The following is a 20,128-nucleotide window of genomic DNA, read 5'->3' as shown; positions in this document are numbered from 1 at the left end:
TAACGGTGAACATGTAAGTATCGAGAGTCAGAAAGCTCTCGGATTTCATCAAAAATATCTTAATTTGTTTTCCAGAGATGAACGACATGAGGGTGAGTAATTAATGACAGAATTTCCATTTTTAGGTGAACTATCCCTTTAAGAAGTTATAACAAGGAAATGCTATTCATTTGTCCATTAATACGAGATTCAGCCTAATAGTAGGTCCAAACTAAGTTAAAGCTCACTCTCACCAATGACTTTCTTTGCTAACACCTGAAGTGAACCTGTTATATTCTGTAGTTGTCCTGACACTGGATCTGTCACGTTTCCTTTCACACTGAGGCCAAGTACGCCAGTTAACCTTTCACACTACCTCCTAAAACAGCAGATTCTGTTGACCGAAGCAAGAGCCCTGCCTCTGAAGGAAAGAAGAGGGGGGCTGTGGGATTATATTTACGGCCCTTTGAAGGGAATATACTCTGGGGTGGATTGGAGATAGTGAGGAGTATAGCTATAGCAATCTTTAAAGTAGTGCTAGCCAACCAAGACTCTTGCTCAGCTATAACTGAATGCAAGTAATGCATAGTAAAATGGCTTTACTTTAATTTCATAGCACTGGTAATGTCCCTGGAGCGTAAGTCTTGTAACCCTGACCCACTGCTCACTGAGGGAGAGGTAACCACAGAAGACAGGCCACTCCTAAAAGGGACAAATGCCAGATACTTGGCTATCGGTGCCCATTACGTGCTATGTGGCTTATTCAATGTTAAGATAAATACAGAAACTGTAAATAGCCTGAAAGTGGCACTCAAACCAACTGTTAACCTGTTTGACCCCTCTGAACACTAGCAACACAAATGCTGCTTATACTGTATTCTGTGACATTTTATTTAGAAGCTATCAGGGCTGAAAATTTATTGGTTTACATACAGGTTCAATCCCAACTTGGAAAAAAGTGTCCTTAAAATGTCACATTCTGACTGAAAAGATGGAAATTATTTGCACTGTACCGCTCAAAAGTTTGGGATCACCAAGATTTTTAATGTCTTTAGAAAAGATGTCTCTTTTGCCAACTACGGCTCTATTTGTTTGATAAATATAGAAAAAATGTACAATTGTGAAATATTCCTATTTCAAATAAATGTTTTTATATATGTGACCCTGGACCACAAAACCAGTTTTAAGTCACTGGTGTATAATTTTAGCAATAGCCAAAAAACATTATATGGGTCAAAATTATCGATTTTTCTTTTATGCCAAAAATCATTAGAATATTAAGTAAATATAATTTTCCATGAAGATATTTCGTAAATTTCCTAATTCCCTTGCTAAGAACTTCTTTTGGATAACTTTAAAGGTGATTTTCTCAGTATTTTATTTATTTATTTGCCCCCTTAGATTTCAGATATTCAAATAGTTGTATCTTAGCTAAATATTGTCATATTCTAACTAACCATACATCAATGGAAAGATTATGTATTGAGCCTTCAGATGATGTATAAATCTAAATTTTGAAAAATTGACACTTAACCCCCCTAAAAAAATTTAAACCAGTTAAATCAAGTTGAAATAATAAATGTGCCAGTGCCGTGACTCAAAATTTACATTTATGCATTTAACAAATGCTTTTAATCCCTGGGATTTCGAACCCCAAACATTGTGATTGCTAATGCAATGCTCCACCACTTAAGCTACAGGAACACTTACATTCAAGAACTTACATACATCTGTGACAAGTCTTGATATCTTTTTCATTGATGTTTCTTATGGATCCTCTTATTTCTAGTGTTAAATTGAAAAACAATAATTTGTGAACCAAGGGTTTTGCACATCCACAGGGTTCAAGAACAGCTTGTTTAAGGACAGCTTTCACTATATTAAAATGTTTGTTTGTATATGAATCACTGACTTGGATAATCCATCATTGCAAGTAACTTTTCTAATCCATGCAGTATGTTCATAAAGTGTGTGTATACATTCACACATAACTTATACTTGAATATTGTCTAGATGTTGGCGAAGTATCTGTTTGGTTGGTCAATGGAAGGATCATGAGCATGTGAGTTTCCCAAGACCTGTCTAGGATGTTATGAATTCGTGTGCCTTGAATAATTGGTTCACACAACACATCCATTAAAAGGTCTGTCTAGTATGGCTTTTGGCAAGGGAACAGACATCATAATAGTGTATACATGAGAAGTATGACCTCATGACTGCTCCCTGTGCATCTGAGCTATGGACAAATAATAGACACCAATCCTAAAAAAGGCTGTTTGCACAACCTTTCAAAACTCAGACTTCCTAACCATTTGAGAAGCACGAACAAAGGATATCTTTTAAAAACACCTGAGCTTTGCTGAGCATTGTTGGTGTGTGAAGCAACATCTTAAAATAGGTCTATGACATATGGTTAATGAATGACATCTAAATAAATGCCCCATATGCCATACGTCTGAACCATGCAGACATCACAGCTTAACAGTACAAGTAGTAACAATCTAGGGAATGTTACAGAAGCTGGTGCACTTGATCACAGCAGTTTTAAGTCCACCTGTCATGACTGAAATGATATATTACTCAATTGTGATGACTCTACAGTTGTGAGAGTCATATATTCTTGTTATATCGTCTGTCATCGTTTACTCACCTTTATTTAGTTCACACACCTTTATTTAGTTTGTTTTAGTTCAACACACATTTGGCTTTATTACATGGACTACAAAAAGGATTATAATGAACTGGCCACATGGGATCCATGCTGTTGAATTCCAGAAGGTCAAAAACACGCCAGCAAAGTATTAAAAAACAGTCGATACATCTGTGCTATTTAAGATTGACTAACAGACCAAAGTTTGACAGAAAACTTTTCTGTACTGAATATGAAAGTGTAAATGCAACTAAGACATAAAAGCTACAGTGGAGCAGTTTTAATTTAGTATTTTTTTTTTATATAGTATTAGCTTTTATTTTGATGTTTTCAGGTTTGATTAGTTTGTGGTAGTCATTTTGTTATGTGCTTTAGAGAGTTTTTAATTCATTGTTTTTATTTTCCAAAATTTATTTTTTTAGCTTTTATTCATTTTTATTTCTGTTGTTTTTTTTTTTTTTTGGGTGGGGGGGGGGGGGTGGGGCTGGCTAACCTAATCTTATTCTATTTTAGTCAGTTGCAAAGGCAAGAGTTTCCATTGACTACTTATGTGTATCTATCTATCTAAATGTGTGTCTGTATTATTTAAGCCTAATTTGAATTAACAATTTTGTTTTTTTTTATAATTTTCCGGGGGGGGGTTGGGGGGGTTGGGGGGGTTAGTATGTAGGCAAAAAAAAACTGCAGTAGATATAATTTTGGCTCAGTTTTTTTTTTTTTTTTCTAATTCAAACCATTATATGGCTTCAGAAGATTTGGAATATAGCTACTTCTTTGTCATTCTGCAGCTCAACAGCTCAGATCCCCATTCACTTTCTTTATATAAATATATAAATGTATGCATTTAGCAGATGCTTTTATCCAAACCGACTTACAGTGCATTCAGGCTATTATTTTTTACCTAACGTGTTCCCTGGGAATTGAACCCACAACCTAGAGTATTGCCTTGCTAACGCAATGCTCTACTGAGCCACAGGAACAAGAGTGGGTATTACATTAGCCACACAAGTTCAGAACCACACCAGAATTTGTAAATAATCCCAGAATTTCCATTTTTGGCTTTACAAAAAGATTTTCAGCAAAGGAGGTGCCTTACCTTGACACTGCTATTTCCACTTTAGTCCTGGCGATAGCTGCCGCCCTCCGAGCCCCCTCCACGGCCCTGTCAACTTTTTCTTTAGTTTTATTGTTTTTAAGAGGAATAAGCTGCTTCCTTATCCCACGAACCAACACATTATTTTTATACTTCCCCTCCTCTTTGGTTCCATCTGGGAATATTGTGCATCCGTATCCATGCCTCTTGTTGTTCATCCATTCCCCTTCGTACTTCAGCCCGTTGGATCGCTCGCTGACTCCAAACCCATTGCGTTTGTCATTCTTCCACTCACCCATGTAGGACTCTGTGGTGGTGGCATCCACATGGTCCTCCATGGGGGTGTACTCATCGGGCACCTCGCCGTCTCCATAGCTGATGGTGGAATTGGCGTCGCTGGAGCTGATGCGGCTCATGGTGGCGTCGCTACGTGCCGAGCTACGTTTGCTAGAGATGGATGTTTTGGAGTCGGATTTACGTAGCTGGCGGAGGCTGCCGAAGAGAGACCCGCGGCGGAACAGGCCCTTCTTCTTCCCGGTGACGACTTCAGTGTCACTGTGAAAATTCAGCACGAAACCACCACGGCTTCCAACTGGTGTGTCAGGTATTGCGTCCTGCAGAACGGCACCATTGCTTTGCACACTTCTTAGAGAGGCCAGGGAGGTGCGAAGCGGAGAGCGGATAATGGTAGCCATTCCATAAGGCACGCTTTGACGCACACCGTAGCCATGTCTCATGCCCCCCATCCACTGGCCTTGATATGTGCCTTATGAAACAGAAAAAAACAACTCATGTAGATCAACAGAAAAAAACAACTCATGTAGATCAAGTAAGCAAACAGTGCATGAAGTGTCATACCTTTCTTAATTTGGTTCAAATCGTATTCAGTGGTAATATTAATGATAAAAAGCATGCACTTTAGGCACATTAGCATATCAAATATCAATTAATGTTTGTTAACAACTCATAACTCATGAACTGTAAGAGTGTAACTAATGAAAATTAGATAATTAAAATCTCTTGTGATGCATGACAAATGTGTTTTATGTTCACAGTGTTCATCACTCAGCCTAATCTAAAATCACACAAATTACACAGATCCCAAAACTAATTCAGAAACTAATGTATGCTCCGAAAAAGCAAATTTATGTCAAAGAATAAAAATATTCACCCTCATGTCACCAGCATTACTTCAGTGTACTTTGAAAATATTGGGTGTTATTGACACCCAATGGCAATGTCTGTGGCTTCACAGTTGGCAAAAACAGAATCAGGAACCTTGAATCACTTCTTTTTCATGTTGTTCTATTATGTTAAAGATTCTCAAAATTTAATTTCATCCTAGTATTCAGTTGGAAGACCTTTACTGAATCTCTAGCTTAAAACATACATCGATCCGTGCAGTCTGAATGATTCTCGCCAGCCGATTCCTATTAATGAACCAAAAACATACAGCTAGATCAGTGTGTTCACAGTTCCTGAGTAAATGACTCTCATGATGAGGCTGTTTTTAGAGAATATATAACCAATATATTAAAAACTACCCATGTATACACATAGTCTATTACATTATCTTTTGATATATGCTTATAATATATGTACAGGTAAATTGTATCGTTATTTAATCTTATTTTATTAATTTCTTATCACTTTATTTTAATATTATTTTTGTTGTAATATTATTGCAATAATGTAAATGTCAATGCATGGCAACATTGCATGTAAAAACAATGCCACTAATGTACTTTAAAGGAAATTAATTAAAATAAATAAACAAACAAATAAATAAACAAATACATAAATAAAATGCGACAAGTTTAAGTCAGCAGGCCAGAAAGCTCTCGGAGATTTATTTAAGAGAAAACAAATGTTCAAACGAATGACTCGTTTGATCCGATTCTTTTTAGTGAATCAAAAACATTCAGCTTTGTCACTGTGTGTTCGACCCTCGAACGAATGACTCTTATAAACCGGTTCTTTTAGTGAATCAAAAACGATTAAGATTCAGCCGGAGCGGTTACTGGATTTAATCTGACTCACTTTCTGAACCGCAAATTATTCCTTTCGTCATGTCCGAATCGAAATGAAGCAACAGCTGTCACAGTGTGATGTTGTACTTAAGACTCCTAAGCATAAATCAGCGTCGTAACTGACTGGTTGTTCATATGACAAATTGTAGTAAAATATATGAGTTTTGCTGTAATTAATTAATGAAATACATTAATATATTTTGGTATGTTTAGGCCTGCGATTTAGATATATGGGTAAGACTATTTGTCTTTGTAAACAGAATACAATGTAGGCTATCCCTGTTTTGTTATATGATCATTCAACAGTCTCCTTTAAATCAAAGCATGTCTTCTTTATTTCTCAAAAGTAGCTACTGAAAGAATAATTACTGAGACATCGACAAGATGAATCGTTTAGCTGCTTATGATTCTCATCCCTAAAGATAAATGACATTAGCAGTGGCACTCACCACCATCCCCATAGGTTTCGACTCCATAGCCGTCCTGTAGTCCATTACTCCACGTCCCGTCGTATCTAGCAGGTGTATTGGTGCTCTGCCGAACTCCATAGCGACCCTTGAACCCGTGACTCCACTCCCCACGATAAACCCACTTCCCCTTGGTCTCAACACCCAGTCCGTGGCGTTTGCCCTGCGACCAGTAGCCCTGGTACGTATTCCCGCTGGGCCAGGTGTAGACCCCGACTATCTCGAAACCGTGGGACCAGGACCCGGCGTACTCGCCTTGACCCTTGGGTCCCGTGCAGATGCCGTGTCCGTGGGCTTTCCCGTCCTCCCATCCGCCACAGTAAGTGCCTCCATCGTCGAAGTCGAACCGTCCGCCCGTCATTCAGAAAGGGATAAAAATAAAAACAGTCGTAATATTGCCGTGCGCTTCTTCTTGTCTTTCTCTTTCATTAAACCTTCTTTTCTAAGCCGAGTTCAGCAGCAACGATTAAACCGGGGGGAACGAATCACAATGGAGATGTTGTTGTTTATTATTTCTGCTTGGGTTGTGAGAGTATAAATGAAGAGGCAGGTTCAGTGCATCGTTGCTGGAACCGCCGCTGCGTTTCACCGACTCCCTCCGTTCGCAGGCGCTGCGCAGAGCAGACACAGCGAGACCGCGCCGCGCGGCGAATCCAGCTGCCAATCCTTCCGCGTCATCACCGCGGCCCCGCCCACTTCACCCTCACCGGGCTGAACAAGAGGGCGCAGGTTCAGAGCTTGTTAGAAATGTTCTTAATTGTTTTGTCTCTTTTCTTTTCCTAGAGCCGGATTTTTCTTTCTTTCTTTCTTTCTTTCTTTCTTTCTTTCTTTCTTTCTTTCTTTCTTTTTTTAAAAGTCTTCTAAAGTTTGTATAATTAACAAAATTAAAGAAGTATTCTACAAAATACTGCACATGTAGGATAAGCATGTCTTTGAAAGTTTTAAGCTGAATTTTAAACCGGTAAATTTTGTGGCCTGGAAAAAAGAAACATTTTGCATTTATAATAATTCTATTTACTCAAGATTATTCATGGATTATTTGGAAACCTATATTCACATGAAGCTGGGATGTATGCACTGATCTACATATATGTTCTATATTATAGATCAGTAGATAAAAATCTTTGTTTTTGCTGTGCTTTGTAACATTAAGTAATAATTTATTTATTAGGAAAAGTGTATATACATATTTTAAAAATGTCTGTGTATGTGTGTGTGTATATATATGTGTGTGTGTGTGTGTGTGTATATATATATATATATATATATATATACATACATACACATGAAGTGTTCAGATACAAATATATGTATATATATAATAAGTCTCCAGACTAACTATCATTACTAGGAGCACTGTAGCCCCTGGCTGAACATTTTTAGGAGCACAAGCAGAAAATTTAGGAGCACTCCTTGAAATGCAGTGCAATCGTACACATATTTTCCCCATTTTAACTGTATTACTGACAATTGCTTTGATAAAAATAGACTTAGCTCATAGATTAAAATGTGCAGTAATCTTTTAATTTCAGAATGATATAACAAATATATCATATGATAAAATTACTATTGATGTGCATTAATAAGTACAGTTAGTAATAATATTATATGTTCAGTTCTTGTTTATTTCATGTTTATACACAGTTGACAGTAAAGACTTGGGAAGCTTTCAAATATGTATTTTATTAACAACAGTAACGTGCAAAATCTTTTTTTTTTTTTTCATGCAGAAAATACATATATTGTACTCTTATTAAACATATTCTTCTGTAGTCTTGTATGAAACTGCACCTTCAATGATCATGTGATTTAGTTGCAAATTGAAGAAAAGTTCGCTTTCAAAACACGCTTTTTACTAAAAAACTGACAAAATCTGATTTCTTGATGATTTGATATTTTATAATATTGATGTTATAATTGTTATTTTATAATTTCAAAATATAAAGGCAAAAGTATAAAGGAATGACTAATAATCCATTAAGTGTTTATCTGCTCCCATCTACAAGTTATAATGGTGATTTGATGTATCATTTTATATAAGCGTTTCTTCACGACAGTATATTTTGGTTATCCCATTGAAAATAAGATTCAAATTGGATCATTTGGTAGCTTTAAAGTGCTGGAAACAGTGAAATGCTTGTAAGTCATTGAACAATTATGATTTTGAATGTTTCGAACTTAATGCACAACAAAAGTAGTTAAGAAAATTCTGTGTTCATTTCTTCTGTAATTATTTGTGAAATTTATTAGCAGTTTAGGTAGGCTAATTTAAATAAGGCTTTTAGCAAGCCATTTTAAATTTACATTTTATAAATGACTCACATTAACCTTTTGGAATAAAAATAAAAAAATAAAAAATACAATAAAAAAACCTTGGAAAGTAATACTTTAATACCCAGTTTTTTTTTTATTAATTTTTTAATTATGTTAATACTGTGACTAATTATTACTGCTTGCTCTTGTGGCATTGGAGTTAAAAATGGTCAGGTGGTTCGGGGTAATTCTGTAAGTTCATAATGTCATGCACAGATGATCTGCAGGGTGTTGAAAAAGATAAATGCATATTAGAGTAGAACTGTAGACATAGGTCTGGATTTGTTGAAATCTCCCAACTGTCTGCCAACTAGCAAAATCCACTCTTTTTCTTCTAGAAAGGTCTTTCATTTTTATGGGACCAGGGTCCTGGGAGCCACTAGGGGGCCTCAGAATAGTTCAGAGTGTCATTTTTTTTATAATGCATTACAATAATCTAAGTGAATTAAAACACTACAAACTGCCATGAGGTATATGCTACAACATTACATCACGTTTCTTAATTTAATCTTTCCCAATTTTAATTTGTGGTTAATTATTTTAATAGTTTTGAATATTGTCTTGAACAGTGAGGGCCTTTAAGACCATTAAACGATACAATATATTATGAATTAATTTATATTTTTATTTCAGGTTCAACTATTTGGTTGATATGCTGGCTGCCATCCTTTTATGGTTTTATAAAATCTCTGTGATTTGGATAGATGAATCACCCTATTCAATCAATCAATTTATGCTGGTAATAGTTAATTTTTATTGTGTGAAAGGTTTTTATTAGGAGAATACTGCAAATTATAAATTATGAAAAATAAACTTTTATGGAAGCATATGGGTAGCATTATTCAATTTGGGATGTAATATGCAAAATGACAATGCAATATGTAAAATGGCAATGCATTTCTGTATTTACATTTACATTTTCCAATACATTTGTGCAACGTTTGGTGCAAAATGAAAATGAAAATTAATTTACATAATTTTCATTTGCCATTTCCTACACCAGTTTTAATATGTAAAATGAATATTAATTTTAACGCTTTATAAGTTGCAAAATTAAAATGAAAATGTATTACAGAAATGATTAGATATGTCTAACATGTTAAAGCAAAAACTGTGGCAAAATGATCATTTAAATGCTATTTTTCTTAATTGCATTAACACTCACAGTCAAGACACTTACGATTGCATTTTCATTCGGTGTCCCGCAATGAATGTAGCAAAACTCAATGTGCACATTGGAAATGCATTCCGAGCCGATCACGTGTCCGCCGCCTCACGACATGTCAATCACTGCGTGAACAAGGCGGGGCTTACAGAAGGTCAGAGACTCACATCTCAAGAAGATGATTCAAGTGAGAGAACATGGACAAGACGGTGGCCCGTGTACGTTTTGATCATTTCGGTTTATGGCTTCAATATTTCATTCGCACTTGTGGGCGGAGCTGAAACACTGCTTTCATCTGATTGGTCGAATCGGATCGGTTTTCATCTGACAGCCTTCAGCTCGGTCTTGTCATTCTTTCAGGCAGAATAAGAGTCAGTGCGAGTGAAGCACTGAAATGTCTGAAACTACGCTCACTGTTAATTAGCATAATATTTGAATCAGATGTAGCTGGGCACATAATTCGTGCTGCTGAGACCTGCAAATTATTTCTAGGTTGTAGTATTGTATGATTATTGTCCCACTGATAAATACAGTGCAAATAGTTCTGTCCCTTTGGATAACAGTGAAGTGGAAATTAAAATCAATAATAGACTGAACAGTTCCATGTCTGTAACATTTACCACTCTCATCTTTTAAGTCATAAGACACTAGGTATGTGTGTGTGTGTATGACATTAATAAATAATTGTAAAAATGAATATAGTTACATTTCTAAATAAAAACAGTAAAATTAGCTCAATGCTGCTCAGTGCTCCTGTAGCCTACCCCAGAGCGCCCTCTCGCGGCTGTAGACGGTAATGTTTTCTCTTGGTCTTGAATAAATGTGACATATAGTCCAGTGCGACTTATATATGTTTTTTTCCTCGTCATCACGTATTTTTGGACTGATGCAACTTATACCGAAAAATACAGTTAACATTATTATTATTATTTATTATGAGAGTAATTGACACAGACTAGAACTTTAATGTTTCACCCAATTCAGCTCATATCTTCAGACTCGTCCGACTCGTGTTGCTTGTATAACTGGCCAGACTTACCTTCCCAAAAAATCCTATTTAATTTTATTTCATAAATTTAACTATATTTATTTCCACTTCACTGTTATCCAAAGGGACAGAACTATTTGCACTGTTTTTATCAGTGGGACAATATTCATACAATACTACAACCTAGAAATAATTTGCAGGTCTCAGCAGCACGAATTATGTGCCCAGCTACATCTGATTCAAATATTATGCTAATTAACAGTGAGTGTAGTTTCAGACATTTCAGCTGAAGGCTGTCAGATGAAAACCGATCCGATTTGACCAATCAGATGAAAGCAGCGTTTCAGCTCCGCCCACAAGTCCGAATGAAATATTGAAGCCATAAACCGAAATGATCAAAACATACACGGACCAACTGTCTTGTCCATGTTGTTTCACTTGATTGAATCCTCTTCTTGAGACTTGAGTCTCTGACCTTCTGTAAGCCCCGCCTTGTTCACACAATGATTGACGTGGCGCGAGGGCGGGGACACGTGATCGGCTCGGAATGCATTTTGAATGTGCACATTGAGTTTTGCTACATTCATTGCGGGACACCGAATGAAAATGCAATCGCAAGTGTCTTGACTGTGAGTGTTAATGCAATTAAGAAAAATAGCATTTAAATGATCATTTTGCCACAGTTTTTGCTTTAACATGTTAGACATATCTAATCATTTCTGTAATACATTTTCATTTTAATTTTGCAACTTATAAAGCGTTAAAATTAATATTCATTTTACATATTAAAACTGGTGTAGGAAATGGCAAATGAAAATTATGTAATTTAATTTTCATTTTCATTTTGCACCAAACGTTGCACAAATGTATTGGAAAATGTAAATGTAAATACAGAAATGCATTGCCATTTTACATATTGCATTGTCATTTTGCATATTACATCCCAAATTGAATAATACTACCCATATGCTTCCATATAAACTAGCCTACATTTTTTATCTTCTCAACAGAATTTTAAAAATACAGGTCCTTCTCAAAAAATTAGCATATTGTGATAAAAGTTCATTATTTTCCATAATGTAATGATAAAAATTAAACTTTCATACATTTTAGATTCATTGCACACCAACTGAAATATTTCAGGTCTTTTATTGTTTTAATACTGATGATTTTGGCATACAGCTCATGAAAACCCAAAATTCCTATCTCAAAAAAATAGCATATCATGAAAAGGTTCTCTAAAAGAGCTCATCTGAATCAACTAATTAACTCAAAACACCTGCAAAAGATTCCTGAGGCTTTTAAAAACTGCCAGCCTGGTTCATTACTCAAAACTGCAATCATGGGTAAGACTGCCGACCTGATGCTGTCCAGAAGGCCATCATTGACACCCTCAAGCGAGAGGGTAAGACACAGAAATAAATTTCTGAACAAATAGGCTGTTCCCAGAGTGCTATATCAAGGAACCTCAGTTGGAAGTCTGTGGGAAGGAAAAAGTGTGGCAAAAAACGCTGCACAACGAGAAGAGGTGACCGGACCCTGAGGAAGATTGTGGAGAAGGACCGATTCCAGACCTTGGGGGACCTGCGGAAGCAGTGGACTGAGTCTGGAGTAGAAACATCCAGAGCCACCGTGCACAGGCGTGTGCAGGAAATGGGCTACAGAGAAGCAGCACTGGACTGTTGCTCAGTGGTTTAAAGTACTTTATTCGGATGAAAGCAAATTTTGCATGTCATTCGGAAATCAAGGTGCCAGAGTCTGGAGGAAGACTGGGGAGAAGGAAATGCCAAAATGCCTGAAGTCCAGTGTCAAGTGAATAACTGAGTGAATAACTGAACATAATTATTTGAAGGTTGACTTTTTTTGTATTAAAAACACTTTTCTTGTATTGGTCGGTCGAAATATGCTAATTTTTTTAGATAGGAATTTTGGGTTTTCATGAGCTGTATGCCAAAATCATCAGTATTAAAACAATAAAAGACCTGAAATAGGTGTGCAATGAAACTAAAATATATGAAAGTTTAATTTTTTTATTACATTATGGAAAATAATGAACTTTTATCACAATACGCTAATTGTTTTAGAAGGACCTGTAAATAAATACAAATCTCAACATGGTATAGCAGTGAGTTTGTAATAAACAGCTTAATGTAATTTGATGGGGAAGATAGTCTACAGAGACATCTGTTGGTTCATTTAAAAAGTGCGCTTGATTTATCATCTTCAAACATGAAAACGCATTATATGTAAATATTCACAAAAAAAGATGTTAAATCTTTTTATTTTAAATCACTATAAAAAATTAGATTTTAACTTGATTTAAAAAAAAAATAGTAAAAAACATAAATATCTGCTTTATATTATGCTTATTTTATACATTTCGTTATTGTGAATGTGAAATTGAGTCCTTTAAGATGTTAGGTACCACCAGTACCACCACTGGAGGCTGCGCCGTTAGACTTACTGGCTGTGTCTCAAAACCTAGTGTGCTGACTACCTAGACAGCATTTTTGGGAATCATAGACGCGTGTAGATATCAGTTTCAAGGCTCCGTGAAATATAGCCTACGAGTACGCGTCTTATTTTAAATAAACACTGCAAACGCATTTGATGCGCAAGAATGCTGCACGCGCGTAAGATGCACAGAAATGCCTTTTTAGTCAACTAGATTTTGGAACACAGCCAATGTCTGATAAAATGGCGGGGGAAAACATCGGTGAATCTCAGGATGAGAAGGAAATCCTTTTAAAGAAGGATGCAATGTCACAAGACAGCGGTGAGGTTGTCGAGAAAACAAAAAACAAAGAGTCTAAACTGATTTTGTATCATTGGACTCAGTCATTCAGCTCTCAGAAGGTGAGTGGTTACATTACTAGCGCAGGAAGGACAGGAGCATCAGGGCGGATGCAGCATCTGATCTGTTGTTTTGATTGTGATATTCACTTATTTATTTATTTTGACATTATTTTGATTATTCCTAATCATGTGGCTGTCTCAATAAACAATTGCTGATTGACAGCATACATGTTAATTATTCATAAATTATATATTATTAATGAAGCGTGTTGATGCAAGTGTGTAGGCTGTGTTGAATTACTGTAATCATAACACAGACACCTGAATTACAACTCTATTTTAAAATTGTAAAACAAGAGCATAACCTGCTGTTCTTTTCTTAAACAAGGTGAAAGTAAGAGTGCAAGATAACTGCTGTCTCAGTTTTTTTTGGTATATTGATCACACTGTGTTTATGTCATAGGTGAGACTGGCAATAGCGGAGAAAGGTCTTCAGTGTGAGGAGACTGATGTGAGTCTGCCTCTGAGTGAACACAATGAGCCCTGGTTTATGCGTCTGAACCCCACTGGAGAGGTTCCTGTGCTGGTTCATAATGACAGTGTCATCTGTGACCCCACACAAATCATGGACTATTTGGAGCAGAACTTCTGTGATGGTAAATGCTCAGGATTTTGGGTTAATGCAATGTATGAAACAGTATTTACATTACAGATTGCATGATTTGCAGTAGAGCTGCACGATTAATCGTTAAAAGATCGCGATCTCGATTCAGACACACTCTCAATTTCATTTCTAAATGACAACAATTCCCAGAGTCTATTAAACCTTTGACAAAGATCATTCAAATCTGTGCTCGCACTGCCGCTGACACAGAGAGAGCAGTTGCCATGTTTGGTTAAGAAACATCTTCACAAACTGTCTTTTCAACTACACAGTATTATTTCTGTCTTACAGTCATTTATATTAATCACAGAAATACTGGGATAAAGTTTATAGTTCAGATATAAACATTGATGTCTACAGTATAAGACAGCAATCACAATAGAGCAAATATTTTTTCAATTTAAAATAATTGCTTTCTACTTGAATGTATTTTAAAATGTAATTTATTCCTGCGATGCAAAGTTGAATTTTCAGCATCATTACTCCAGTATTCAGTGACACATGAACCTTCAGAAATTATTTTAATATTCTGATTTGCTGTTCAAAAAACATTTATTATTATTATGAAGGATCATGTGACACTGAAGACTGGAGTAATGATGCTGAAATACAGCTTTGACCACAGAAATAAATGACCTTTTAAGGTAACACTTTCGAATAGATAACATTTGTAAACTATTAACTACAACATTTCTCTCAATAAATTCTTAATTTGCTGCTTATTAATAGTTAGTGAGGTAGTTTTTAGATTTAGGTCCTGGGTAAGTTAAGGGATGTAGTATAATGTCAAGTAGAATAAATAGCATTAAGTAGCATTAATATGTTCTTAATTAGCACTAATACATGGCTAATATTTTAGTAAAATGCATGCCAATATGCAACTAATTAGTGTTACCTGTTCTAAAGTGTTACTCATTTTAAAATATATTTCAATAGAAAGCAGTTATTTTAAATTGTACAAATATTTCACAATATTACTACTTTTGCTGTATTTTGGATAAAATAAATGTAGGCTTGGTGAGCAGAAGAGAATTATATATAAAAAGAAAATCTTACCGTTGAAAAACTTTTGGACTTAAAGTGTATATTAAAATGTTTACTAATTCATTCATATTAATTAGACACTTTTAAATAGAATGCAGCAGTAATATTTTGTCACACATTTTATTTAGTTCAGAATCGTGGGAGAATCGTGGTCTCTATATGAGACCAAAAAAATTGTGATTCTCAGTTTATCCAGAATCGTGCAGCTCTAATTTGCAGTGTAAAATGCTGCAAACACAAGAGTACTGAAGGGCATATAGTGCTGTTGAACCCTCTGATGCATGCCATCAACCACACTTCTTTAAAATCCTTTTAATAATTCAGGATGTTATGTCGCATAAAATAATGATAATAATAATAATAACAATTCTTTTATAATTCAATAAATCAAGTTTCTTTAACTGTATGCAATTATTTATTTATTTAATTCAACACGGCTAACCAAGCATCTCTAGACTAACAGTCTAAAGTTTGACATAATTATTATTATAATTTTTTTTTTTTATGTTTGTGAAAATGTCTCACCAGGTTGCATTTATTTGATCAAAATACAGTAAACAGTAATATTGTCAAATATTATAATTGAAAATAATTGTTTTCTGTTTTAATATATTCTAAATGGAAAAGCAGAATCTTTTGGTTAATTGCCATTATTCCAGTATTCAGTGTCACATGATCTTTTAGAAATTATTTTAATATGCTGATTTGCTGCAAAAAAAATAAAAAATAAAAAATTATCAGCAAGGATGCATCAAACTGATCAAAAGTTACAGTATAAAAACATTAATAATAAAAGGTTTCTATTTTAAATAAAAACTGTTCATTAAATTATCTATTCATTAAAGAATCTTGATACAGCAAAAACAATAATATGAACCATTTGAGCACCAATAATAATTGATAATAATTGCATAGCAAATCAGTAGATTAAAATGATTTATGTTATTTTTTTTTTCAACTGCGTTTACTGTGTTCAGTGCATTTGTTATCTTCTTTTCATTTGGTTGCATTTATGTTTGCATGTACTGTCACATTCAGCATGCCTTTGCAGAAATTTGGAATAAATGAGAGGCACTGAACGGTGAGTCAAAAAAAGATATTTGCCCTGGAGAGCAGCTCATGTAGATTGCAGCCAAATTTTTGGGTCGTATTGCATACTGTATATCTGCTTTTTACACTTCAATGAATCAGAGCACACCCCAAAGCTGATCCCAGAAGAAGGAAGCACGTATTATCATCGAGTTCAGCATTACAGAGAACTGCTGGACTCCCTGCAGATGGATGCATACACCCATGGCTGCATCCTCCACCCAGAGATCACAGTAGACTCCCAAATCCCAGCTTATGCCACCACCCACATTCGCAGTAAGAAGGGAACTGAGCATAATAATTTAATATGAGCCTTCAATTATTGTGAATACTGTGAATTAAATCAATAGTTCATCCTAAACAAAACTGAAAATGTACCTTCCCTGAGGCCATCCAAGATGTAGATGAGCTTTTTCTTCATCAGAACAGAATTGGAGAAATATAGCTTTACATCAGATCACTTACTTAACAGTGGATCCTCTGCAGTGAATGGGTGCCATCAGATTGAGTCCAAACAGCTGGTATAAACATCAGTCTAAGATCTAACATCAGAGTCTAAGACCATCAATTAACGTCTTATGAAGAAAAATACAGTAGCTGCGTGTTTATGAGAGACAAATAAGGTATTTTAAATTTAAAACATTGCTTCTGGCCAAAAAAACAGTCCATAATCCATAATATAACTTCCTCTAGTGAAAAAGTTCATACCCTATAGTCCTATCAAGACAAAACCTACTGACATATTGGTTAAGAACTGCTTTGGAGTGTTTTGGCTTGTAAACAGTGCTTGATCTGTGCATATTTCCCTCAAATCAAATGGGACAGGTTTTTTTTTCACTGGAGAAAGCAATATTATGGATAGAGGATTTGTATTTTAGGTAGAGGCAATGGTTTGAAAACGTAAACATGTCTTTGTTTATGGATAAAAATATGCAGCTTTTTGCCTCAGAAGAGGTTAATCGATAAACTGGAGTCGTTTTGATTACTTGTGGATCATTTTGATGTTTTTATCAGCTGTTTGGACTCTCATTTTGATGGCACCCATTCCATTGGTGAGGAAGTGATGTAATGCTACATTTCTCCCAATCTGTTACAATGAAGTAAAACTTATTTTGGATGACCTGAGGGTGGGAGTGTCCACACCCGATCTGGAGGACTAATCTCTGCAGGACAGTGGCCCTCCAGAAGCAAGATTGGACACCCCTGGTCTAAGAGGCAGTAAATTCTGAAATTTTTGGCTGAACTATTCCTTTAACAACAATTTCTGTATTATAGCACAGATTTTAAACACAGAATCCGAGCTTAAGAAACTAGCAGCTGAGAATCCCGATCTTAAAGATGCTTATTTGGCAAAACAGAGACGTATAAAAGTAAGTAACTTTGCACAGTACCCAAGACCTCAGATGATCTCAATGAAATTATTCCTATGTAGTATGTGCACTTCATTTTGATTACAATCTTGTATACAACGCCAAGAATGTGATTGCTGTATTTCGCTAAACACTATTTGTTTGAATCTCTCTAGAGTAAATTGTTTGACCATGATAATATGAAACACCTAAAGAAACTCCTGGATGAACTGGAGAATGTTCTGGATCAAGTTGAGACAGAGCTGCAGAGGAGGATTGAGGAGACACCAGGTGGAAGAATTTTTTGTATTATCAGTAAAAGCACTGTTAATTTTTTTATTTTTTTTTGAAACTGGGAAATAAAAACTTTGATTAAAGTGACAAGTTCTCAAGAGCAGTTATTTTATTTAACTGACTGATGAGGTTGTGGAATGACATCAGTTCCGTGCTGAATGAGGTAGTGAGCAGACCAATGCTGCACAAAGTGACTGGTGCATGCCATCATATATTAGTGGGGGGGGGGGGGGTCTTTATTGTTACTTCATAAAAATTAGCTGAACAAGAAATCATTAGTTGTCTTGACGAATGGATGTATCAGCAGAATGAGGCATTGTGCAGTTAGTGAAGAAAACAAACACAAAACAAAAAAGCTGTGTCACTTAGTACAATTATGAAGACAATAGCTGAAAAAACCTAAACCGTTGCCTTGGTTTTTTTTTGGTCCATTGAACACGTGTTATCAAGTAACTTTGATGTGGGAACAGCTGGTTATATATATATATATATATATATATATATATATATATATATATATATATATATATATATATATATATATATATATATATATATATATATTTATATATATATATTTTTTTTTTTTAAATTGAAAACTCAAAAACTTTTTAAAATGTTTAACGCCTGTTCACACCAATGATAATAACTATACATTTTTTTTAAATGATCTTGAATTTTTTTTATTTAGTTAACTCAAGCTCCAACATATGTCATCAGCAAGAAGTCTGTTGTATCACCAGAAGATAGAGTTATGATATTTTTGATTAAGAATTGTGAATAATTGTTGGCACCGTGGGCTGTGCACGACACAATGTTGTTGCATTACAGGGATCCCAAGTTTCTCCCACTTCACTTACTGTCAATAAGAAGAAATTGTGAATAATCAAATAAATAAATAAAATATGCATGGATGAATTGTTTACATTAAAATTATTAAGATGCATTTAAGTAGCAGTTTTCATTAATACATTTCCTTTTCATATGACTTCTATTTATTTTTTTTCATGCCAAGCATTTAAAAAAATCTGACTTCTTAACCTGTCATTTATCATCTTTCCAGAAGAGGGCAGTCAGCAGACTTGGCTCTGTGGCAACTTCTTCAGCATTGCTGACGTCTCCCTTGCTGTCACCCTTCACCGCCTCAAGTTCCTGGGTCTGTCCCGCCGGTACTGGGGAAATGGGGCCCGGGTCAACCTGGAGACGTATTATGAAAGTGTCCTGAACCGTCCGGCTTTCCGCAGAGTGCTTGGACATGTCAACAACATCCTCATATCTGCTGTGCTGCCCACCGCATTCAGGGTGGCAAAGAAAAAGGCTCCAGCCTTTGTTTGTGGCACTTTATTGGTTGGTTTGATAGGGGGTGCCACTTATCTAGCTTTCACTTATTTTAAAAGGAGACCACTCATGTCTTGAGACAGCTATTGGGACTCATTCAGCTTTACTCTGTCCTAACTTTTGTATGTAAATTTGGCTTATATATACTGTAACAGTTTGATGATTGTTGCACAAGAAGCACTTTTTTTGCCATAATAAGAAGCAAAGCAGTTTAAAAATAGACACAATTCATATTTTCATTGATAGGTTCATTAAACAGACTTAAATGGTTGCAGTTCATGCTGTAGGTCCCTTGTGGACATTGTTTAAATGTTTGTATTAATGTCTGGTCACAAATACAGTAGAAGCAATTACAGAAACAACACTTCCTGATTTTGTCTTAAGAATTTGTCTGTTCTGCAATAGTATGTTTCATGAGTTCAGTCATGCTTTTCACATAATAAAGGATATATAACACTACTGTATATGCAACAGTAATTTCTCTGCACAGAAAAGTCAGATATAATAAAGAATATTTCTCAGCTTTGCAAGTGTAGTTTTACAGTATAGTTGTGTGAGTGTGTGTATTTCTCATATCTTTTTAGATAACTGATATCAGTTTAAGACAGGTTTGTTAAATAGTTTGACAGTGCTTTTTAGTTGAAGTTCCCGAAAAAAAAAAGAAAATTAACCTGTTTTACTCACCCTAAATGCATCCTAGTCATGTCTGACATTCCTCTTTCAGACGAACATGTTCAGAGTAACATTAAAAATGGTCTTGTCTGTTTCAATCTGTATAATTGCAGTGAATGGTACCCCTGTTTCTGTATCTGAAAAAAGTATCCATCCATCATGAAACTACTCCACATGGCTCTGGGGTTTATAAAGGC

The 20,128-nt window shown here is 35.3% G+C and overlaps 2 protein-coding genes across 7 annotated transcripts in view; one reads left to right on the top strand and one right to left on the bottom strand.

Annotated features, from left to right (window-relative positions):
• jph1a (junctophilin 1a) overlaps positions 1-6,670 on the bottom strand; it is a 39,417-nt gene extending 32,747 nt beyond the window's left edge. For all 4 annotated transcript variants that reach the window (XM_026201037.1, XM_026201035.1, XM_026201038.1 and 1 more), the window contains exons 1-2: positions 6,202-6,670; positions 3,726-4,488 (exon numbers count right to left, since the gene is read on the bottom strand). In XM_026201037.1, the coding sequence (XP_026056822.1) occupies positions 3,726-4,488; positions 6,202-6,580 (1,142 nt within the window). In that variant the 5' untranslated portion in view covers positions 6,581-6,670. The remainder of the gene's footprint in view (positions 1-3,725; positions 4,489-6,201) is intronic.
• Positions 6,671-6,833: 163 nt separating this feature from the next.
• gdap1 (ganglioside induced differentiation associated protein 1) lies at positions 6,834-19,718 on the top strand. 3 transcript variants are annotated; one of them, XM_026201042.1, is made up of 6 exons: positions 6,834-6,948; positions 13,945-14,137; positions 16,381-16,554; positions 17,554-17,648; positions 17,804-17,918; positions 18,985-19,718. In XM_026201042.1, the coding sequence occupies exons 2-6, from the start codon at positions 14,032-14,034 to the stop codon at positions 19,335-19,337; spliced, it is 843 nt and encodes a 280-aa protein (XP_026056827.1). In that variant the 5' UTR covers positions 6,834-6,948; positions 13,945-14,031; the 3' UTR covers positions 19,338-19,718. The 3 variants fall into 3 exon arrangements, with proteins under 3 accessions (XP_026056827.1, XP_026056826.1, XP_026056825.1); XM_026201040.1 differs by lacking the exon at positions 6,834-6,948 and adding an exon at positions 13,010-13,541; XM_026201041.1 differs by lacking the exons at positions 6,834-6,948; positions 16,381-16,554 and adding an exon at positions 13,009-13,541.
• Positions 19,719-20,128: the final 410 nt, after the last annotated feature.

Source organism: Carassius auratus, chromosome 24 (assembly GCF_003368295.1).
Source record: "Carassius auratus strain Wakin chromosome 24, ASM336829v1, whole genome shotgun sequence".
Lineage (NCBI taxonomy): Eukaryota > Metazoa > Chordata > Actinopteri > Cypriniformes > Cyprinidae > Carassius > Carassius auratus.
This window is presented reverse-complemented; position numbering and strand designations above follow the sequence as displayed.

What these genes read in the sequence shown, in the direction of transcription:
- gdap1 (XM_026201040.1), top strand. Translation starts at nt 13,371, where the DNA reads ATGTCTGATAAAATGGCGGGGGAAAACATCGGTGAATCTCAGGATGAG. An exon ending in AGTCATTCAGCTCTCAGAAG is followed by an intron (nt 13,542 to 13,944) that starts GTGAGTGGTTAC and finishes TTTATGTCATAG; the next exon opens with GTGAGACTGGCAATAGCGGA. An exon ending in GGAGCAGAACTTCTGTGATG is followed by an intron (nt 14,138 to 16,380) that starts GTAAATGCTCAG and finishes TCAATGAATCAG; the next exon opens with AGCACACCCCAAAGCTGATC.